This window comes from Lissotriton helveticus, chromosome 9 (genome assembly GCF_964261635.1).
Source record: "Lissotriton helveticus chromosome 9, aLisHel1.1, whole genome shotgun sequence".
Classification (NCBI taxonomy): domain Eukaryota; kingdom Metazoa; phylum Chordata; class Amphibia; order Caudata; family Salamandridae; genus Lissotriton; species Lissotriton helveticus.
This window is the reverse complement of record NC_136070.1, coordinates 340,624,208-340,649,094: the sequence shown is the minus strand read 5'-3', so window position 1 is coordinate 340,649,094 and position 24,887 is coordinate 340,624,208. Positions and strand designations below refer to the sequence as shown.

At 44.7% G+C, this 24,887-nt stretch overlaps 1 protein-coding gene across 1 annotated transcript in view; it reads left to right on the top strand.

The window, feature by feature from the left end:
* Nucleotides 1-24,887, top strand: part of TDP1 (tyrosyl-DNA phosphodiesterase 1) — a 934,974-nt gene that overhangs the window by 51,974 nt on the left and 858,113 nt on the right. The window contains exons 3-5 of the mRNA XM_078660064.1: nucleotides 7,115-7,158; nucleotides 10,261-10,316; nucleotides 20,025-20,121. Of these exons, the coding sequence (XP_078516190.1) occupies nucleotides 7,115-7,158; nucleotides 10,261-10,316; nucleotides 20,025-20,121 (197 nt within the window). The remainder of the gene's footprint in view (nucleotides 1-7,114; nucleotides 7,159-10,260; nucleotides 10,317-20,024; nucleotides 20,122-24,887) is intronic.

Genomic DNA, 24,887 nt, shown 5'->3' with positions numbered 1-24,887 from the left:
TTAAAGCAGCTAATCAGGGCCCCCTTTGTTTAGTTTACTCTTCAGATGGGGTTACTGTGACTCTGTCTATAAATCCCTATGTAGGGTAATGAAAATTTTCCTAGCCATCGGTGCTAGTAAGTTTCAATTCAATTAAGGACTCGGAGGCGAGGATTATGCCTTCTTCCTTCGCTCTTTATTCCTTTCACAGCAGCAAGAAAGATAAAACAAACTACATTTCCCATGAACATTAGGGAAAGAACAACAAATGAGTAAGTCCTTTGACAGTCTCTGCACTCCTGGAGGCTCCCATCATGCTCTGCAGCCACTTCCTCTTTCTTCGCGCGAAGCATCTAGTTCAGCACCATTAAGTATCCGCCCTGCCAGCATCATTTCCTGCAAAAAGCCGCAATGTCAAAACCGAACTTCAGCTATTACTAGACAAAGCAAATAGGCAACAGTGCAAGGCACCCACAGCCCAACGCAAGCATAAGCCAATGCATGCAAAAAAGATTTACTTACAGCCAGTACGGGGAAGGGTCCCCTTCCTGGAAGTCATTGGGAGGGATAATCCCCGCCTCCGAGTCCTTAATAGAATTGAAACTTACTAGCACCTATGGCTAGGAAAATTTACACTATATGGCAGGACCGGAGGCTTCGGATTATGTCGGTTCAAAGCTTGTCGACAACCAAACTAGCCACCTCCAACACTGGTTTGAAATCAAACCGTTTAAACATGGAATCCGACGACCAATCGGCCGCTCGCATCAGATCCTCCAATCGCGCCCCAAGGGCAAATGCTTTAGAGGCCATAGCACCTCTCGCTGAATGAGCACCAAACTGCTTAGTGTCAATCACCGCCTCCTACATCACCCAACGCACCCAGTGGGCGATAGATGGGGAAGAAACGGCCTTGTACGGCTTACGTAGAGCAATAAGAAGTTGTCTTCACCCGGAGGGCGGGAATCTTCAGTGGCATCTTCATAAGCACGGAGGCACTGCACAACGCACAGTTTAGGGGAGTCCGGGAAGGCCGGATACGAGATAACTCTCGTGTTGGATTTAGTCCGCCTACTGAGCGTGAAACATACCCCCATCAGGAGAAAAAACTCTGGCTGAGATATCCAATGCTCGTACATCTGAGACTCGCCTGCAGGAAACCAGGCATAACAACATGGCCAATTTAGCCGTTAGCTCCTTCCGGGTCAACAACCTATTCGGTTGCCATGACAGAAACAAATTCAGAACCCTGTTTACAGCCCAAAGGGCAGAGTAACGAGGCTCTGGGGGTAACGAGAGCTGAATTCCCCTAAGAAGCCTACACACCAGGGGATGCTCTCCCACCGGGGAACCTTGCAAAAGTGCATGACCGGCTGAGATCGCAGATCGAAAGGTATTTATAAACTGATAAGCTAGGCCATCTTCTGCCACGCCTACCAAAAAGTTAAGCACATGGACTACATCTGCCCCCACTTGATCCACACCCCGTCGCACACACCAACGGCACCATCGCTGCCAGGCCGACCGATATCTCTTGGTCGTGCCCGCGGCCCACGCTCTGTCGAGCAAGTCCTCAGCCTTTTCCGAAGGTCCCGGTAGCGCCTAGCGACGCCGTAGATCCTCCACGCCATCAAGCGGAGAGACCCTTCTTGGACTAACCGGTGGGGAACCCTGTCTGGATTGAGCAGAATGTGCGGATGATGGGGGAGTAGGTTTGGAGAATCCCAGGAAAGTTCCAGAAGAACTGGAAACCAAACTTGAGACCTCCACCACGGCGTGACCATCACCACCTCCGTCAACTGGCGGCGCAGCAGAGCTAACACCCGCGTGATCATTGAGAACGGAGGAAACACGTACCCCTGCTCGCCCGACCAATCCTGCAGGAATGCATCTGTCGCCTCCGCCAGAGGATCCGGACGCCAGCTGAAGATCCTTGGAAGCTGGTGGTCCAGACGGGACGCAAACAGATCTACTGTGAAGGCACCCCACTTCTCCGCCAGCAACGAGAATACCAGAGGGTCCAGCTTCCACACGCTGGCGTCCAGGAGATGTCGGGAGTGCCAATCGGCCACCTCGTTCTGCCGACCCGGCAGATATTCCGCCGTGACCGATACCTGATGGTCCAGGCAGAAGTGCCGGAAGTCCTGCGCGAGATCCGCTAACATCTTGGATCTGGTACCTCCCAGATGATTTATGTACCTGACCGCTGACACATTGTCCATCCGCAGAAGGACACAGGACTGCACTCGGTCCTTCGTCCAGCACTGGACCGCAAAGGATCCTGCCAGCAACTCCAAACAGTTGATGTGAAACGACTGTTCGAGAGTGGACCAGGCTCCACCCGTGGAAAACTCTCCGCATCGGACCCCCCAGCCGGCCCGACTGGCATCCGACTCTATGACGATGCTGAGCCAAAAATCGCACGGCCATTCCAAGCCTCCATGTGCGTCAGCCACCACTGCATTTTGCCTCTCACCTCCTCAGACAACGGAATCAGCTGAGAGTAAGTCAAGCCCTTCCTGAGGTGGGAGGCCTTCAGCCTTTGCATGGCCCGATAATGTAAAGGCCCCGGAAAAATGGCCTGAATGGACGAGGACAGGAGATCCACCAGCCTGGCCAATGGACGCAGGGACGTCTGCCGCTTCACCAAAGTTTGGCGCAATTCGTGCCGAATCTTCGCCATCTTCCTGGCCGGAAGGCTGAGGGTCGAAGCCACCGAGTCTATGGTGAACCCCAAAAAGACTGCTCTCTGAGTGGGAACTAAAAGAGATTTTTTCTCGTTGATAACAAATCCCAGCCCTTGAAGGAGGTCGACCGCCACCTGAAGCTGGGAGGAAAGACGCCTCGGACACTGGTCCATGAACAGCATATCGTCTAGGTAGACAATCATACGCATGCCTTGAGCTCGCAACGCCTCCACCGCTGGGCGAAGCACTTTCGTGAAATACCACGGAGCTGAGGAGAGCCCGAAAGGCAGCGTGGTGAATTCGTACACCTGACCGTCCCACCTGAACTGGAGGAAGCGCCGGTGAGGAGGAAAAACCGCTACCGTGAGATAAGCGTCTTTTAAGTCGAGCCTGACCATCCAATCGGACGGGTGCAAGACATCCCTCAGGAGGTGGATCCCCTCCATCTTGAAATTTCGGTATACCAGCCATTAGTTGAACTCCTTCAGGTTGATGACCGGCCGACGGCCCCCGTCGACCTTGTCGACCAGAAATAGGTTGCTGAGGAAACCGTCGGGATGCTCGACCGCGCAACAAACCGCCCCTTTTGACAGGAGGGCGGAAACCTCTTCGCGCACCAACTCTGCATCGCGCTGCGAGAACACAATAGGCCAAGGACGCTGGAGCTGATGGGGACGACCATGGAACTCCAGCTGGAAGCCCTGGACCGTCTGCAGCTCCCAAGCGTCACTCGTGAGGGAAGCCCATGCCTTATAAAACAGCGCCAAGCGCCCCCCTTACCCTCAAACTCGCTGACGGCAGCACACTCACCTCGTCCAGCACCTTGTTGCTGGCCTCTCTGACCTCCACGGCCACGGAACCGTTGACCTCTCGTGGGATAAAAGTTGTTGTAGCGGCCATTGTCCTGCAGCTGACCGCGGCCGGAGCCTTGCCCCGTGTCGGAGCTACCGCCTCGACCGAACGAGCGGCCCCTGCCACGTCCGGTCTTGTCAAAAATCCGCGGTGCAAAGACCTTTTTAATGTTCGATTGCGCCCTGTCTAAGGAAGTAAAGGTGGCCACGAATTTTCCTAATTCTTTTATAAACGGGTCACTGAATAGACCACCTTGCACCACCGCGCCAGCCTCAGAGGAAGCGAGTTCGCCCAGCTTCGGGTCGATCTTTATGAGCAGGGACCTCCTCCTCTCAGTTGAGAGGGCACAGTTAGCATTCCCGATTAACACAATGGCCCGCTGGGCCCAATTGGATAGGACCTCCGGAGAGATAAGGGCCCCCGAAGCCTTGGCCTCTTCTGCCATATCCAGGATTTTGGTATCGGGCCCCACAGCATCCAACCGCTTGTCCTGGCACCTACGCCAGGACCTATCTATACCCTTCCGAGGATCCTTAACAAACTTAGCCAGGAACGTGGCCATCTTGGGAATCAATGTCGGGGGTCATGGCCACCGTGCCCTCCAAGGATGGCCGATGGCACTCCGCGCGAAGCCGACTACGGGCGTCCTTGTCTACCGGCTTGCGCAATCGGTTCGCCACTTATTGGGCCACCTTGTCCCCAGGAACCCACTCTGAAGACCGGGGATGGACGATATCGTCCGGGTCCAGCATGTCCGAAGGACCCGCCGAAGAGGAGGCCTGGGATGGAAGCCACGAACGGGAAGAGCAAGCCTCCTCGTCCGTGTCAGGTGAATCCTCGTCATCCTGCGGGTCCGGGGACATCATCCGAGGAGTCGGGGGGAAAATCCGCTGGGACCACTGGGGCAGAAAGGGGACCCTCGTGCGCCTTAAAGGCACTCTTAATCCTCGCAAAAGCCTTGGGATCAACCCCGTCAGCACAAGGCTTCTTCGGTGGAGGGGGGCAGGGGAGGGTGCGGGCCCCGGAGTCGGGCCGGCGAGGGAATAAGGGACGCCAACTTGGCATACGCCTCGTCCAGCCTGGCTGTAAGGCGTTGTTCTAAAGGGACCATAGCCTGGTCCACAGCCCTATAAATTGAGTCATCAACCGCCTGGTAAAAGTCCTCATCCCAGGTGGCATAACTCAGAGGATCCTCCTCTGCGTACTGGTCCTGCCCGCCCCGCATAGTGAGGTAAATTAGGCTCCGCAGAATAAACGCGACAGCACCAGCACAACTGGACCCTCCCGGGTACTAATTTGGCGCTGGGAAGTAGCCCAGGCAGGTATGGCGGCGCCAAGCGCATAATTTAAGGGCCATGCCCAGGGACGCTGCATCCCACCTAATCACTGGGCACCACCCGGCAACAAGCGCCCCAAGCACCTCACCGGTGCCAATTACGACCCCGTAGGGTGTAGCCAAAAGTATTACAGACCGCCAAGCGGGCGTTCACATACAGTCAGGGAGATTTGCGACCCTGCAGGGTGTACACCAGGTGGTAGGGGACACTATGGCCAGACTACGCCAACGCATGCAAAAACGCTTCCAAAAGGCGCCGAAACGCCTCCAAAAAGCGCTCCATACTCGCGCTAGCGCAGAATGACAGCGTGTGCCCCCCAGCGGTGAGAGGACGGCACCGCACTTAAAACGGGCAAAATCGCGTGAGGATCGCGTATATGCGTCCCGCGATTATGAAAAGGGCTCTAAAAAAAAAATACCAGGCAGCGCTACAGCAAATATACAAACACTGCCCCCACAAGCCCTAAACTGAGGCGAGAGTAGGAAAAACCACTTAACTTGCTGCTGAGCAGCGAAGGAAGAGGAAGGGGCTGCAGAGCATGATGGGAGCCTTCAGGAGTGCAGAGACTGACAAAGGACTTACTCATGTGTTGTTCTTTCCCTAATGTTCATGGGAAATGTAGTTTGTGTTATCTTTCTTGCTGCTGTGAAAAGAATAAAGAGCGAAGGAAGAAGGCATAATCCGAAGCCTCCAGTCCTGCCATAGAATTCTGTGGTATTTTAACATTATCTGTTCTCTATGTAAAAAATGTATATTGAGCTGCTTTTCTTTGATTCTGACTCCATTTGAACTAAAGATTTATAAATAAAATTATACTAGCATCTTTGCTTCTTACTAACACGACTAACTTCCATAATGCTGAAAATGTGACATGCAAGATCGACAAAGTAGGTTGCAGATGATGCATTGATTTTATTCCAAATGCTGAGATATCATATCTAATTAGTTTGAATACAGGGATTCTGGAGTTTAAGAAATTAGGGAGACGAATTAGCTCTGTGCTGGATTTGCAGCATTTTACAAAACATGATGTTTTATGAGTCCAGATCCTAAAGGAATCACACACAATGGTTCAGAATACAAAACATTTTTTTTATTAATAATGTAGGGGTGTCAAAATGAAAAAGTATGCACTTTCTTCATATCTAATACTAAGCTTTTTTCTACTCAACGTGGATAACAGTAGACTTTTAAATGAACCTATTGAACTTCTGACAAAATGCTGAAACAAAAATAGAAATATATTTGTGAAATGGAAGTATTTGGTGTTTAAGCAATATTTGTATGTTCAGTACCATGGTTGCTTGCCCTTCCTGGTTTATTCAGTGCAGATGTTTGTGATTTTAATAACTACATTGCTGATTGGGCATTTTAGCGGTATTTTTCTTCTTTTAAGAAACGTAGATTTTAAGCCCTTGTTTTGCTCTTGATATGTGGGTTTCCTGAAAATATCTGATTCAGATTTTTTTGTTAAACGTACAGAGAAATCATGGGACTTGGCAGTAGTCAGAGAATGAAAATGCATACTTCAATACAAAATAAAACATATATACTTGGGGCAACTAATTCTGGGAAAATAGAAAATGTAATAGAATTGCAGAACACACAACACTTTGTCAAAAAGAAGTGCGATACACAGATTTAAAAGATTGTTTATGAATATGTAGGAATAAGAAATCTACCCCACGTTTAATCATTTTGCAGCCTCTTTGGTTTCTTTATCAATTATCTTTTAATGTTTTAAGTATTGCAAATGAAAGTATAGACTGTGAAGTTACATGGATAGTGTATAGAATTTTACAGTTTCATGTTACTTTTAAATATTTTGTCAGTGAAACAAATGGCATGAAATTAATTTAAAGTAGCTAAGTGAATATAGATGACAATATATCAGGTGGCAACTGTGGGTGGTTGTGAATTTAGTGATGACACTGGGGTTTACTACTCTTCTAATATGGTGACAGAGCCACTATATGATTTGTGATGAGCCTTATTCATATGGCAAATGTTAAAAGTAATTTTTTTGATTATCGCAACCACGAAAGGTGTGGAGGACCGAATCAAATCAGGAAAACTACATCTATATACCTAATGCGGGTCTTGGTACCTTTCTCCTGCTCAGTCCTTAATGACCTTTTGTGGGTTGCATTGATCAGTAATTGAATAGTTAAAAGAAGTATAACAGGAAAAAATGGGCTCCTGGGTCGCAAAAAGTATTATTGAACAACGTAACAAACATTTTGTATTTGTTTTTAACAGATATCTTATCACCTCTTTTCGGATCACTGGTTTCTTCTGCTCAGGTACAGTATGTGTTTATTTGAGAACAGTGACAAGACTTTAACTAGTGTCAATAATATTAAATGTCGATAATATTAACTTTGGAAGGCCCTCTCACATAGCTGATATTATTTAACTTAAAAATTCAGTTTATAATTTTCTGTAAAATTTTAGTCAACTTCTTTTTAGATTGAAAGCAGGAGAGAATACAAGTTTTGTGGAGTAAGACCAACTGCATCTGCTGATGAACATTATTATTTTTTTAATTTGCTGTATCTACAATAATATTGCAAACTGTAGTAAAACAAATTGGATTACGTGCTGCTATAAAGAAAATTCTATTATTGTTTTTATTAAAAATGTTTGTAAATTATTCTTTATATCAACCACAGGAAACGTCCCTAGCATTATTTCTCCCATTATTAGCTTAGAACTAGCTTAAAGTTTTTATTTGAGTTTCTTGGACCTCATACATGTAAATCATTCCCCTGTTACATTGAATGTCTGATTACGGGTTGATCTAGATAATGTGACATTATGTTAAAAGTCAATTGAAGTAGCCGATGTTCCCTATTTACAGGTAATCAATATTGTTTCATGTGGTGTAGTTATGAATACAAGCTTGCCCCTCAGAAAGGGAGGCATCCAGGTTTATGCCCCTCAAGCTCTTAGAATTAATCTTAATTATATATTTTAGTATCACTTACACACATTGCTTAAATGACCCATTTAAAGGACCTGCACAAGACCACCCGCTGAAACCTTGAATAGGCAATACTTGGTCGGAACTGCACATTTCTGACATTCATAAAAATAATAAGACACTGTAAGTGTCGTAGACAGTTTGTTCAGATAGCACTGAGCCATATTTTAATATCCTCCACGCTAGCTAACCTGGCTGGCCCAGATAATGTTTTTCAGTAGGTAACCTGCTAAAGACCTCAACAAACGTAGAACTACAGGCATCACAAATTTAGCAATAACCCCCCTGAAGCTATTTCTAGGTTGGAAACTCTTTGTGCACCAGTCTTTCTAATCCAACATAAGAATCAACCAGTAATGCACGCACATTAGTTCATGGGGGTTTTAAACAAATTAGTGGCCTGAATAGAATGAAAATGGCACACCTTTTATTCTGTCCTAAAGTTAAAACCCATAAACAGATTACAAATTGATGTATCGGTGCCAGACAGTAGACACTTGCTTTTTCTTTGTTAACCAAATCCAGGATTTAACATTTTTAGACTGAGGAATTTTTAAAACAAGAGCCAGGATTTAACATTTTTTAGACTGAGGCATTTTTAAAACAAGATTGTCTAGTTTAAAAAACAGTTATGAATATTCCAAATCCAGAAAAGCGGTTTACTTAATACTTCACCCCTGTAAAAGTTGTGATGCTAACAAAAGGATGAGTGCATCTCCAGAAAAGGGTTAAGGAGGAACAATTACATCTTGTCACCTCCTCACCTCCTCTAAGGCCCGTCACAGCTACATCTTCAGTGATCAGTCCTCCTTTTGTATCCCGAAATCTTCAAAGCAGTGATTTATTTTAAGAAGTTGTTAGAGTTTGTGTCCCTCTCCAGGGCCCTTCAGGATTTACCTGATACATCAGGCCACTGACTATTTTTGTAAGACTCAAACTATCTAAAGCAAATTACTTGTTGTCTTTTTTTTTGCTTGGAATGTGTGTATATGGTGGAATGATGCATGAGTTGTACTGGCAGTTAGGACCCATTACAGAAGAGAATTAAAGAACAAAGGAAAGATTTGTGCACCTGCTGGAGACCTGCCTGTTCTGGATATGGAAGGATATTTGTGATTACTTGGCATAACATTTTCTTTGATTACTTCATTACTCTACACCGAAGTCTTATGTGATTTAAATAGTACCGTAACTGCACCCTCCTCCAAACCCTTGACCAGTTACTTTGTAAACACTTGCTTGATGTTTCCCTTTTCTGCAAACAGATAGCCTCTTTGTTTGTGGAGTCACCAACACTTCAGCCCCCCTATCAGTTCTATTTTATCTGCTTGGAAACCTCAACAACCCTATTAGGGCCCAGGCCATACTAAGCCAGTGGTAGGTTATTTGTGTAAAAATTGGTATTGGAGAATATGCCCCTATTCAAAGCCAAAAGCAGTGCTATATTATCATCTCTTCTTTATGAACCCCAGTCCGGTCTCCTCTCTTCGTATTACACAGACTGATGTGTAATGTTGTCTTTTAAGATATTCTGGGAGAGAAAGTTCAGTTTCTCCACCTGATCCTATCACTTTGATTTGGTCTGTAAATAATGGTTGGTTTACTTATTTACAGCAACCTCCCCCTCCCCGTCCCCCCCGCACCCTCCGCCCAACATGGACACGGAATCTCGGGCAGCTCTTAATAGTTTTGATCTGTTTGAGTAATAAATGGTCTATGCTGGGTGAAACTTTTTTTTGGTTTCCTGCTCCTGTGACCTCCTATTGCTTCATTCTTCCCCTTCATTTTTCTGTTGCCTCTCATAGTGCTTTACATTCTCGAGCCAGAGTGATAACTAGTTTCCCTAAGACAATCCCCTGGTTTCTTGACAATACTGTAAAAATCAAACTCAATAGCATTTTCCAGCTAAGTCCATGATGAAACACATTCCATTCTCGTTAGCCCAAAAAGTTCTGCCCACCAGTGTTGTTCTAGACTTATTACTACAGTTCGCGCAGAAGTCACATTTCCCACTTATGTGAATGGCATAAGCTGTACCACTTCTAATAGGGCAATTCTTAAGAAGCGTAAAAGGTTAACATTGCCTACATTTCCTATTCACTCTAAAAAAGTCAAACGGGACAGCAATTGGCCCTGGATTAACTTCAGTTTAAAACAAATTTGCAATGGGGAGGTTTTTTTCTTTATGACCACATGTGAATGATACCTTATTTGTAATGTTTACCCTGTTTCCTTAAGTTTATTTGCTTTCATTGTGAAAATGTATATATTGTTTAGAATGTACTTCAACATAAGGGGAATGGATGGGTAAAGGTTACAAAAAATAGAAATTCGGTGTATACACACACATATATATATTTTTGGGGTCAGTTGAAATGTAATAAAGCATATACTAATATCCTTTTTTTACTCTCCCAAAAAGTTCAACTATTGTGTAGATGTCGAGTGGCTGGTGAAGCAGTATCCAAAGGAGTTCAGGTAATTCTATGCTGATTTATACCAATCCTTATTTCATAAGTTATAATAATAAACTTTACAATTATTAGTATATGTGGTAATATCACATCAGCGTCTTATTAACGTACAGTAAAAATGTGAGACAATATTAAGGCAGTAATCTACCATTCCCTACAGTAACACCACCCCTTATCAGTTTTAACTGTGTGCCATGAGATGTTTGCTACCATGGGATAACATTGGATCCCAATTTTGTTAAACCTGTTTTCATTTACACGAAAATGTTCAGGCTGCATTATAATCCTCAGACTGATTAACACATTGATTATTTATACTACATCCTTTAGTCCGTCCTAGACTAAAAACAGAGGTCTGCAAATACTCGGTAATGCTCTTAAGTTGCCATTATCATTGAAGTCATTAGGTATTTGGAGCTTTCCTGTATGTACCAGTTCCACAAGGGAAACACTTTAAAAAAATTGTCTTCATGTAACATTCCAATAGATTTAAGTGTCTAGAACAAAGCAGTCATTGAGATGTTCAGAGCCATAGTAGATAACCCTCAAACTGTATTTCACTGAATCAATTAAGCAGGGTTTGTAAAGCACAGCTACTCACCCGTGAGGGTCTCAAGGCACTCCGGGGAGTGGAGGTGTGCAGCAGATCACCCTAAGTGATGGGTTAATCCGAAGATCCAGGTCTTGAGGTCTTTCCTGAACTGCGTCAGCGAGGGTGGTTTCCTGTGGTGGATGGCAGGGTGTTTCATATCTTGGAGGCGAGGTAAGAGAAGGAAATTCCTCTGGTTCTGGACTTGTGGATTCGTGGGATGGTAGCCAGTGAAAGATGGGCAGAGCGGAGGTGTCTATTGGGTACTTGGAATGATAGGTGATGATTCAGGTATGTGAGTTGGATGTTGTGAAGGGTCTTGTATGCGTGGGTGAGGCTTTTGAAGGTTATTCTTCTGTCGACTGGGATCCAGTGAAGATCATGGAGGTGCTGAGTCATGTGGCTGCGACGGGGGATGTTAAGGATTAGTCTTGCTGCGGTGTTCTGAACATTCTGGAGTCTTCGGAGGAGTTTCTGGGTGACGCTGGCATAGAGTGCGTTGCAGTGATCGAGTCTGCTGCTGTTGAGGGCATGGGTGACTGTCTTCCTGGATTCGTAGGGGATCCATCTGACAGTCTTTCGAAACAGGCGGAGTGTGTTGAAGCAGGCCAAGGAGACCGTGTTTATCTGGCGGTCGATTGTGAGTGAGGAGTTCAGTAGGATGCTGAGGTTTTGTGCATGGCTTGTGGTAGTCGAGGGGCTTCCGAAAGAGGAGGGACACCAGGAGTCGTTCCAAACAGAGGGGGAGGCTCCCAGGATGAGGACTTCTGTCTTGTCCGAGTTGAGCTTCAGGCAGCTGTCGTTTATCCAGGCAGCAATGGCTTTCATTCCTTCGTGGTAGTTCCTGGCGACAGTGAGTTTTTTGGTGAGGGAGAGGATCAGCTGGGTGTCATCGGCATAGGAGATGATGTTGAGCCCATGGTTCTTGACAATGGCTGCAAGGTTGTCCATGTAGATGTTGAAGAGGGTGAGGCTGAGGGCGGAGCCCTGGGGTACTCCACACCTGATCTCTGTTGGTTTCGGGAGGTATAGTGGGAAAGGAGCAGATCCAGTTGAGGGCTTGTCTCGGATACCGTTTTCCTGGAGTCTTGTGCTTAGGGTGACATGGGAGACAGTGTCGAAGGCCGTCGAGAGGTCCAGTAGGATTAACACTAATAAAGTAGTTCTCTGAGAAAGTATGTTCCATTAAGGGCATTCGTATTTAAAGGCTCCACTGTCTGTCATATCCTTTAACAGCTGCATAATAAAACACCAATGTTTGAGTCAAATTGTTCTGCTAAGGTGTAGAATCAGTGACATAAGGGATCACACAGTTTGCGTACTAGTCCCTCACCTCTGACCTAGCTAACTTATTATTCCACAAATTAAGGTTTAAACGGTTTTATCATTCCATAATGGCCGCCATGGAGCTACCCCTTCCCGTTATCATTCCATAATGGCCGCCGTTTAGGCTTGCTCAAACAGACCCCTTCCAAGATGGCCACCACGGATTGGCCGCTTTCTATGTCCATAGACCCGCCATAATACTCACTGCGCGGCTTCCCTATCACCGGAACTGCAATCTCGGCAGATACGGAGAGGACATCGCTCCCCCGCCCGAAGAACCCCAACTGTAACTGAGTCACCGCACTCTTACAGGTAAGAGCCCCGAACCCCCGCAATGCAGCATTATGAGAATCCCCGCAACCTTGCGACTTGAACATGACCCGTCCCTTTACTCTTTCTTCACCAGAATCAGCACTGAACCCCGACCCTGTACCGGGCAGCCAACCCCTGTCTGGACAAAGTAATTATTATCAGGTAACCATCCTAGTTGACTTCTGCCTCCCCAGTTAGTCACGTAAAAGCGTTCTCACGCAGAAAATAATTCCCGTCCATTTTCGGTTTTTCTAGAAAACCTCGGTGACCAAACTGATGTCACAACCCATTGGCAACTGTGTGGACAGCGTTACACTATAAATCAGGTAACCGCCGATTCCCGGTCCCACCGCCCCCCGCTTAATTCTTGCTGATAATCCAATAATCAAGGGGCAATTATTTTTAATTTATTTCTATAGAAATATGCCCCAATTTCCACAAGATTCCGAACGATTGACTAAAGCTATTCGTGTGCCCAGGATCTAAGGAGCCCAACACTGGGGTAAGCTTTATTCCCGAGCCCCCGATAGTTATATTGATTACATTGATCCTATATCATTCACTTCACTCACGGCATGACTGCACTCGATTTCTCGACGGGTGTACCAATTCTTAATATGAGGAATGTACCTGCTTTGACTGATTGTCATAAGCCCTTGGCTCTCCGTTATGTTTTGCCACTATAGAATCACCGCACAATCACCATGCACATATGCAACCGTCCCTTCGAAGTCACAGAATCTCACTTGGTTTTCACAAACATTTAATAGACCACGTCAATTCGATTCCGAGAAAACAAAATGTGCATAGCAATTGGATTGTTTGAGTTGTTGGAGTTTCACTTATAAGTTGGCCAATGACCTTGTTTTCTTTCCCCTTTTTCTCTCTATCTCTTTCCCTAAACAGGCGGGTGTTTAATAACTACAGGCAGGCAAATGTTTTCACATTTCTGTCCTGATGATGATCCCATGCAACTAGAGCTTTAAGGGATCGAAACGTCGACTTTCTGTAGCACGCTCACAGCCTAACCATTGTGTTATATTTTAGTTGTGTGTTGTGTTTCCTGGCAAACACGTCAATTTAAAATCGATCCTAAAGTGGCCAGTTTTGCTCTCTCTTTGCCTGTGAAATATTTCCCCTTATATTTTGTTTTGTCTTCTCTTGAATGTGGTACAGGACTGTGCCAGAAACTATCTAAGTAACTGTTCAAAAAATTGTTAAAATAAATACCCTGTCCGGCTGGACAGAGGGCAAATATAGTTTCCTACTATGGCCTATATTTTTATTTTTAAATTTGATTCTGATAAGCTAAGGACCTTTGTCTTTTAAAACATAAACTACCCACGGTCCTCAGCCAACTGTTTGGGTCCCCTTGTTGAAATAAGAGACATTAAAATGAAAGCGCGCCATGGGGTGCTTTGGCAAAAAAAAGCATCTGTTTCTCAAGTTGACAAACAGATGTTTTTTTAATAAAATCGCCCATGCCACGCTTTTACCTTAATAGCGGCTGTAAACCTTAATTTAGACGTGGCTTGTCTAACGAAAGGGGCGCAGACTCCATAGATGTGAAGCACTGCATGGGCACTAGTAACCAAACAAAGCAATAAATAAACAAAGAAATGCAGCTGTTATAGTTAAAGCAGACCTCCATTAGTAAATAAAATAAAAGCGTGCTGAGATGTATTGGGTGGAATAGGGACAAATCAATAAACAAAATAGTTCTCACAGCCAAGATAAAGCAGACCGTGTAACAAGAGAAGTAAAAGGTCCAGTCATATGGGAGGTAACAAATGCATACAAAGGTGGTACCAAGGAGACACTAACGAGTCTAATAACGACTCGGAAGCCAGTGCATTTACCAAGGACAATGATACAAGCCAATTAAAAATATTAGCGGGGAGAGGGCGGGGCTTCAAAGCCATACACCAATACTGCATGCCTTGCAGCAGAGCATGCGCTGCCCAAGCTCGACCTAACAAGGAGGAGTTCAACATCTACAATGTGTGTGAAGTTTCAATTCAATAGTGAACATAGTCCATTTTTATGAAAATATCTGATATTTCCAGTTTCTGTTGATACATGTCTACAGATGCAAGTTAATACTGACACAATATTATCACAATACATTCAATGTCTTCCAGATTTCCTTTAATGTTTACAGACAGAACTAGTACATAAGTTATTTAAGATGTTTATGGAATCTACACTCCCTTCACATTTGAAATTGTTACCATTATTTCTAACTTTATATATTTTAGGCCTATCACATTTCCTCTTGCATGTCTTGGCACCTTTACAACCTTTGGTTTCTGTACTTTCATCAAGTGGTTGCTTTACACATTCCATGTAATGGACCAGGTCCTTAATTAGCTTCACTCCCGACCCATTTCCTCACTGGCGAAAACTAAAGGCCCATTAGGTGGACGCGGGCAGCCGCCAAAGGGTGACAAGGTTAGAGGACACCAATTTCTAGGGGAAAAAAAAACAATAAAAAATGTTAAATGAGAAAAAGATGAGTGCCTCGATTGGATGGCTAGACTGCAATGATGGTTGCTGGCAGCTAGACTTCTACAGCCCCTGCCTTAAACCCAATGGATTTTCTTTATTATTGACTGCTTTTATTCTCAGCAAGTCTGTCTCCGTTGTCCCGATGACAGTACGATGTATGAACCTAGGGGGACCTTTTTCTAACGAGCTCTCTCACATATTTAACTTGCTATCCTCCCAAAGAGGAATTGAAAGGCCAGGATGCATTGTTGAAGGGAGAAAAGGTATGTTTCCAGTTTGTCAGCAGAAGAGTGGGTGGCAGCTACTCCCCGCTGGGCGCTGAGCACGAAAAACATTTGAATGCAAATTGCTTTCAGAGGCTGATAATTATTTTAAAACACACATTGTGCTGTGAAATTGAGCTGAAGCTATCTTTTTAAAACAGTCTGTACTGATGTTGTGTATATGTGGTTTTTATATTCACTCTGACTAACAAGAGCACATACTTGCACTCACCAGTGACACTATCTGCTAGCCGGGGACTGTTTCCGCCTAGTTCTAAGGCAACCGGCATTCCAGCCAATCGCGGTTGTCGAGGGCGGGACAGGGGCGGCACCTGACGGAGTGTCGAGCGGTTAGCGCTCTAGACCTCCGCTTCCTGGAGAGTATTTAGCCACTCGGCGGCCCCAGCGCGCAGCGATGGCGCGCAGGGTAGGCGCCTTTGACTGCGCCAAAGACGAGCCTAAGACCAGCCCGTCTGTGCCCGTCCGGGCTAGGCCGGGTCACGGGGCACGTAGCGCTGGTACAGGTAGGATCACAGCGGATCAGCTACGGGCGTTGCGCCCAAGTAGCAACAGTAACTGTTCCGTCTTAAAGCCTTCCTTAATGGGTACACATGCATGTCCTCATTGTGCTTTTGCACTAACTAATGTACAACCTTATCCAGAGGTACTACACAAGCCTAAGTCACCTACTCAAGCCTCTGTTTTAAATCCCCGCACTTTTACTTTTTATACTGTTAATTGTAGATCACTGCCCCAACATAAAGCAGACATCTACCACCTCTTAGCTGAAGAAAAACCATGCGCGGTATTTTTAACGGAGACCTGGCTACATGACGGTGCAGGTCCCGATGTAGCCGCTGCCTTGCCCTCTAACTATGCCATTGTTAGAGTAGACAGAGAAAGACAGGTAGGAGGGGGTATCGCTGTGATCTTTAATAGAGATTTTAATTGCGACTTTGAAATGGTCAACATTCCTGGATGCGAAGCAGCATTTTTTTAAATTTCACTGAACCCCAATTTTATGTTTTCTGGTTTTTTAATTTACCGCCCCCCGGGAAACAGTAGTGTTTGGGCTGCGAATTTGGTTAATTTCATTTCTCCTTACTTTCTGAATGCCCAAAACATGACTATACTGGGGGATTTAAATCTCCATTTTGAGGATAAATCCAATAGTATAGCTATCAACCTTTTGGAGGATTTTAATACTCTGAATATGTTCCTAAGAAATGAGGGCCCCACGCACAAAGCTGGGCACTTGCTGGACCCCATTATCTCCAACATACAGGAGCTGAAATGGCTAAAAACTGACCCTATTTGTTGGTCGGACCATTTTTTAACGCTCTTCAGTATTACTCTTACACAATTCAAGATGCCAGGCTCTGCTCGGCCCCCAATTTTCATGAGAAATTGGAAAAAGATAGATCCGACCGAGTTGCAGAATGCGTTACAGGCATCTCCTCCAGTCTTGGGTGATGACATGGAAACAAATGCGCTGGAAGCCCACACTTGGCTGGAGAGAGCAGTTGACATCTGTCTGCCCGCTACCAGGTGTAGAGGGAATGTCCATCGGCCCCCGGCTCCCTGGTATACGGAAGAATTGAAACTAGAAAAAACCAAGTGCAAGGGACTTGAGAGGAAGTGGCGCAAGCACTATGATCCTCAAATAAAGGAATTGTACCGTAAGGCCAGAAATCTCTACCATACGGCCTGCTCCAGAGCTAGGGCATCCTATGTAACAGAGACCATTAATACTGCTGCCAACAAAGCACGGACCCTTTTTAATACAGTTAAAGACTTAGCCGGAGCAAACTCAATGGCGGCTGCACGCCCCCTTACCCCTCAAAAATGTCAAGATCTTGCCACGTATTTTGTGGAAAAGATCGAGACTATTATTGCCAATATTAATCCCCTGATGAGGGATGACAGGGAAGTTTTTCCCCTAGAAAGCTCATCAGGAAATCGGCTTGACTCCTGGCCATATATTTCCTTGGGCACCCTAAAATCTTTGGCTACTTCTATTAAATCGGGCTCTCCGTGCGATCCCCTCCCAATCAACATTCTGAGCCAATTGGATGACGTTGCTTTGGGGATTATTGCCGAGACACTCAATGCCTCCATTCACCTGGCAACCGTCCCGGCGTCCTGGAAGCACGCCATGGTCAGCCCTCTGTTGAAGAAGCCTTCTGCTGATCCAGAGGTGCTGGCAAACTATCGCCCGATATCCCTGCTGCCTGCCTTCTCAAAAATCTTGGAGAAGCACATCCATGGTGTACTTTCATCGTACACGGAGAATAACAACCTACTCCATTATTCCCAGTCGGGTTTCAGGGCAGGCCATTCCACTGAATCTGCCCTCCTGGGAGTCACGGAGAAGATCAGGGGACTTTTGGACGACGGGCAAACGGTTGCTCTCGTCCTGCTTGATCTGAGCGCAGCCTTCGACACCATCTCACACAACAGACTGCTTGCCAGGCTGAGTGAGGATGGTGTCGGAGGGACTGCGCTGGACTGGATTAGATCTTACTTGAGCAACCGGACGTTTCAGATCTCGTCCTCACATGCCCAGTCGGACATTTTTTTGTCACCCCACGGCGTGCCTCAGGGCTCAGTTTTAAGTCCGTTATTTTTCAACCTGTATCTCCGCCCCCTCGCCGATCTAGCAGAGCGGGTAGGTCTGGAACTCATGACCTATGCGGACGATTCGCAGATTATCTTTTCCCTCACCAATTCAGAGTCTTCATCCCCCTCTGTGCTGAAGCTAGGTCTTCAGGAAGTCTTCAGCTGGATGTCAACAAACCAGCTGAAGCTCAACGGGGAGAAGACGGAGATTCTTCTCCTGGGGAAAAATCGTGATCTGTGGCAGGACTTTCATTGGCCGCCATCTTTGGGTGCTTTCCCCACCCCGGCTACCCAGGTTAGAAATTTAGGGGTGTGTATCGATGACTCTTTATCGATGAAACAGCAGGCTAATAAAGTGGCTGGTACTTGCTTCACGATCCTTAAATGGCTGCGGAAGATTATCTGGATGCTGCCTGTGGATACCCAGAAGACCGTAGTCAATGCACTAATTACATCTAGGCTTGACTACGGTAACATTCTATACCTGGGCTCCAATTTAGCCGTAACCAGGCGGCTACAGCTGGTCCAGAACTCCGCAGCCAGGTTGTTGTGTAAGATCCCTAGGACAGCAAGGATCTCGAAGCACCTTAGAGACCTACATTGGCTGAAGGTTGAGAACCGGGTCCGGTTTAAGGCCTTGACTTACATGTTCAAGATCAGGGCAGGAACTGCACCAAAGTATCTGCAAAAATTGGTCAGGCCCCATGTTCCTGTACGTAATCTCCGTTCCTTAAATGGAGCAATTTTTGTGGTTCCCAGATTTAAACTGGCCCGAATGGGGGGAAAATCTTTCTCCCATCTGGGACCGGTTCTTTGGAACTCTCTCCCCTTAGCCTTACGCAAAGAGGATAACTTCGCTAGTTTTAAGAAAAACGTTAAAAATTGGCTGTTTAATAGATAATTGTGGTCTTTGACAGCTGCTGCTCTCTGTGTTTCGATTTCTTAGCCCTGGCGCTGGGAAACCCTTTGTGGGTATCTGTGCGCATTACAAGTGCAAAAAATAAATAAAATAAATAAATAAAAAACAGAGAATTGTCCTGCTTTAGCCACTGCCCAAGCTGAGTCCATAGAATACCCTGGTATTGCTGCAGTGGAGCATAGTGAAAATCATTCACCAAAGTTATAAATCACACTCCGTGTTTATTGGCAAAAAAACACCTAATCTATCTTAACACGTATTTACTAAGGTTATAGGTTCTTGGCTAGCAAGGGTTTCGTTGTAAATTTCATAATAAAGAAATCATCATTCTTCCTTGATTTACTCACTCTTTTAACTCACCGGCCTGTATTACTCCACTTTCAGTACAATTGCAGATAACAGCAGAGCTGACACCTGGTTTGCAGTGCATAGACACAGACTGCCTGGCTCCTAATAAGGTACACAGAGACACTCAGTAGTCTTGGCGTGACATACAGACAGGCAATACAGTCAGACACGATACCCACAGTCTCAAGTACCTATGGTGTCTGGCACAGTTATATGCAGATTGACGTGCACTTGCTCTCACATGCACTTAATCACCTACGCAAACGTGTGGAGTCACACAGCACACTTGCTAACAATTATGCAATCCAGGGAGAGGATATTGGTCTCCAAGTGAGAGCACTGTCTCTTTCTCCTCTCTCTATCTCTCTCTCTCTCCGTCCACTATCCTCTCTCTGTCTCTCTCTCTATCTCTCTCTATCAACTGTTTTCTCTCTATCTCTCTCTGTCTCTTATCTCCTATGGCGATGGGTAATTACAAGAAGATTTGAGAAATGTAAACTCTTTTTTTTTTTTGTCCCATGTGAGACATTGAAAGATAAAACTAAACAGATTATTTTTGTATTCACTTGTAGATTGGCACCAGCACCAAATCTCATTTTTGAGTCTGTATTTAGCATGTATTTGGTAGCCCTGCTTCTTCAAGAGGACTTTGGGCATTTCAGGTTCATTCTAACAATTGGGAAACATATTTGCCAAAAATTAGCTATAGATTAAAGTGCATGGTAGTGAAGTGGATAGGTGCTTCCATTCATAGACATCAACTGATCCATCTTGATTTTTATTCGGTGAAATGTACGTCACTTGACCTAGGTTTGTGTTTCTCTTTAGGAACAAACCCTTACTGATAGTTCATGGAGAGAAGCGGGAATCCAAAGCGCGGCTACATGAGGACGCTCATCCATATGAACATGTTCGTCTTTGCCAGGTGATAATTATTTCATTTACTCTGCTTTTTGGGCTCACATTTTTTCTTTGAAATACACATTAATGAAGGAGAAAATTAAGACAACACCTGGAAATGGCTGCATTTGATTTTTAACAGGAGCTATTTGCACAGTCAGTCACATATTGAAGACATTTGTCCTTTACTTTGCTGTGAAATGTCTCTCGTTCACTTCTCTAACGTTGTCATCCAACTTGTGTTGCCATGTCTGCACTAATTAACTATTTTTCACTGCACATGACTTTCCATCTGTCAAAGTAGCAGGGAGAGTCTTCCGGCATCCCAAATGCAGGCCTTACATGAAGATTTGAAATATGTGGTTAAATGTTTTTGCACAAATAAATATTTGTATGGCCACTACATGATACTCCACAATTAAGGGCTCAACGAGGGAGTCATTAAGAGCTATGCAAGATAGACTCACTTAGCAAGCACTTCTAGATATCATAAGGTGTAGTCTATGCAACTATCGAAGGGAATCCATGGCACATATACTCCTATGTTTCCTGGCTCTGCGGCAAGCCTGCTGAATCTACCTCAGACCCACTCTCCTTCTACTGGGCACACGCACAGCACAGGATGCCATCTGCCAGCTCTACACCTTGGATACAGTGAAGAATATGGCACATTGCGACAAGTTCATTTGCCAAGCACGTTCACTCTTGAAAGAAAAAATGGCACACCGAGATAGTGACTAATAGTTTGACGTGCTCCACTACAACAGAGCCCCACTCTGCAAGGACCACTCTTCTTTAGGGACTCAGCAAATTAACTATAGTGATATTGTATCCTAATTTGCTAATCACAGAGTCAGCATCAGCTGCGTACACACTTTCTCGCTGCTACGAATTTAAAGTTCGATTCCGTTTTAATTCATGATCGATATTTTTTTATTTAACTTTATATTGTAATGATATTAAGTAATCACACAATAAACGTATTCACTGATTGACTGTCACTTAGTAATAATGCGGGTGCTCTGACACCTGTCGCTGATCAGGCTTAAAATCATCATATTATTTTTGTAGACCACCGCACACGACTATCATTACATATATCCTGGTGCTGAAATATGAAAATAGCACATTCCGGCTGCTGAAAATGTTAGTCTGAGAAAGGAAAGGTCATCTGCTATTTTCTAAAGGTCAAGTGGTCAGGAATAAGATGTATGAACGAGAACAGAGCGTTTCAAGTATTATTAGCTGCAAAGGACCGCCTGCCAGTTCTGTGACCACAAACTCTGAGGGGAATAAGCAGGTAAACTGCAGCAGAGTAAAGTGTACGGACTGGCCGATATATGGTGATTAAATTGCAAATAAATCAGGACTGTGGCCATAGGGCAAGTGGAATGTTCAGAGAGGAAGCTCCTGTACCGCCCCCTTTGCAGTTGTTACTGAAGCCACCATTCCTTGGGGCGGCACCCCCCCTGGCGCATGGGGGCAGGGGATGGACTGGGAGGTAGGGAGTGAGATCATTAACAGCAGCACTGCAGTTTGTTCACAACTTACCTGCATGCGTGACTACTTGTGGTGTAAATGTATTGTTTTCCGTAAGCTTAATAAAAAGGTGGTTTTTTTTAATTAAAAAAAAGGACTATGGCCATTGATGACTTTGTGGCAGATGCAGGGAGATCAGAATTTAAACAGTAACCAGTAAAGCTATTTGCAATGGTGAGAGATAGAACCCCATGGAGGGAGACCCAGTAAGAGTCTGGCTGCCAAATTTGGAATAAGTTGTTGTTTCTGAAGCTTACACTTAAGGAGAGTAAACTAAAGTGAATAACAGTAGTCAATTTCCCGAAAGACCATAAACCAAGTATCAGTATCCCAAGGTAAAAGTGAAAATATTTTCTTTAAAAGTCTAAATTAAAAAAAATACATAAAGAAGTGGGTTCTGCAATTTGGGTCAAACCGTTGTAGTTGTTGTCGAAGATGAACCCTAGATTGCGTACTATAGCTAGTGCAGCTGTGCATGGATGAGACTAAAGATTACGACCACCAGTAGTGAGAAAAGAATGATAAAGAATCTCCTAGAATAATGACCTCCATTTTGTCTGAGTTGGGTTTTGATACACATGAACAAAGATTAGACTGAAACCTAAACAGCTCCTCCCAACCTCACAATAATATGATTGAAATCTGTATAGGGCATGACCTACAGATTGAAAAGCGTAATGACCTTCACCGGTGGTGTGACATATATGTTAAACAGCATGGTGCTTAATGAAGAGTGTTGAGGATTACCACCGTCATATTTGCAAAAGGACTTAGTGTAATAAGGGTTGGAAAGTGCCTGTACACGGCTGTGCAGAAGTGATTCAGTCCAACCAAGAACCTTGCTATCAAATCCAAGCTCCTGGAGATGGGAAGAAAGAATAGAGTGGGACACTGTGTCAAAAGCTGCCAATAAATCTAAACAGATGATAGTAGTGACACCTCTCTTATCCTGAATCATCTGTAGCTGGTCCATGACTGCTACAATAGCAACCACCTAGGCGTGAATTGCGCGGCATCCAGCATGAGCATTGTTACGGATAGAAGAATTATTATTAAAAGTGGACAGTTGTCTATTGACCTTTTTCTCGGCCAATGTAGACTTAAAAAGTAACAGAGATATGGCTGGAACTTGCTAGGGACAGACAGATCTGCAGAAGATTTCTTTAGCAGTGGAATCACTATCGCTCATTTCCAGTCATGGAGGCCATAGCCCTCGAAAATAAGGCATTGTGCAAAATGAAGGCACTATTTCCATGACCAGATGAAATATTTTTGCAGGAGGAGGGTCTAAATGAAAGGCGGACTTAATAATCAGAGCAATGGTTAATGAGTCCATAAAGTAAACTACAACACAATTATCATAAATAGCTTTGAGGAAAAATAAAAAACCAAGGATTCGCTCAGTTCTAATGAAATTATAATGTGGGTAGAGCAGGAATGTGGATTACTTAGTTCCCTCGCTACCCTACATTCGTCTTTTGTGCTGTCATTGGCTGAAGCGATAGACCTAGCATCCAGCTCTGTGCGGTGTTTTTTACTATCATTTTAAGATGCTTGATCGAATGGCTGTAATTAGTCTTGCTAACAGGATCGTAGTTCTTGTACCAGAACCTTTCAAGCTCTTGGCAAATCATTTTGCTGCTCTGAGTGCACCGGTATACTGGGGACCCGACCAAATTTTCCCGAAACATTTGAATTTCCTAAGAGGAGGAAATTTGGTTTGAAGCATCAGTAATTCCCTTGCAAAAATTCCCAGCAGTGCAAATCAATTTTGTATTCTTTTGCAGTTTGTGTGTTTAGCCCGGAGTATGTTTGATGAACTACAGTCACAATTGACACTGTAAAATGTCTTCGATGTTCTATCGTAGACATCATCTCTCCTTCTCACCCTCCAGTAGTCCAAGAGGGGACATTTATGTTTATCTCACATTACATTTTAAAGCACTTCCATTTAACAGGAAAAGTGCCCCTTTTTCTATTTCTGACCAACGTAAGGTCAAAAGAAATCCACAAAAGAAGCCTCCCCTCCAAGCTAATTCATTATTGCTTTCAGCCTGTATGTGTAAGTCCGATTTGTTTGCTTTCAAGACATTCCCTAGGCCCGGGAAGAAGCATATGATTTATTGGTTCCAGCCGGAGCTAAATAGTGCCAAGATCCTAAGGATTTCCAACTCAGGAATTGTTCTTTGTCGGACACGCAAGAAAACAAAACAATCTAGTATTGTCCTCTCGCTTCGCATCCATTGTATGAAAGCTTTCATATGTGCTTTATAATCAATGGCGTTAAAAACTATTAAATAGGATGAAGAGGCAATGTGCTCAGCTGTTGGGGGTGGCTAGGGCATCGTCTACTGCTTGAAATGTGGAGATTTGGTGCTACAGCGTCGTTCATAGGCCGATACAGCGTCGTTCATAGGCCGACTGGTAGTCGTGAAGAGGTATTTGCCGCCAAGAGCACACCCTCTGTGCCAGGCATCTAGGAGATGAATGGGTGAGTTTTGTATTTCATAGATGGCATTGTGCTGTCCAGCATTTTGAGGCACCAAAGGTGTGGTGTCTTCCTTCATGACATCTCTGTTATGGAAGTTCTATAGAACATAGAACTTGGAATGTATTTTGTCCTGTGTCTCATCTGGCAGTTGCTGATCGGCTGCTGATGGATGAGGTGTTGTTAATAATCCTCCAACGTGAAGCTCCTGCATGTGTCTTGATCATTTGAAGATCTTTTAAAAGGCCATCTCACTTCTCCTGAGGCCTCCTCTTCTCTGTTTTTGACCGAAAACTTGATCCACTGGAACTCCAAAGGCAAACATGGGTTTGTATAGCTCATCCTTGCACACGTAGGATTTTAAATATCAAGGAGTTACTTAGAATCTAACATATATTCTTGCCAACAAGTGAAAATGAAGGCAGTAACTTTGCTCACTGGCGAAGACTGATAATGCGATTTCTGTAAATTGAATTTCTCCTCTTAATTAACTAACTTTGTTTTTGGGATGGATACTAGATGATGGAGGCAAGTGAAGTCGAGGATAGAGAAATTACAGCTTGGCGCATAACCCTTTTTCCTGCGATAATCCGGAAAGAGGAGTTGTCGAAAGAGGAAGGGTACCTTGCAAACTACTCTTCTCAAACAGCTGATTATGAGAGGCACAAAAGACTCAGATATCAAACATTTACAGGAGGAATCAGAAGTTGAAGATTCCTTCAAGAACGTGAGAGATAAGAGACTTGGAAAAAAGCTAGGTTCAA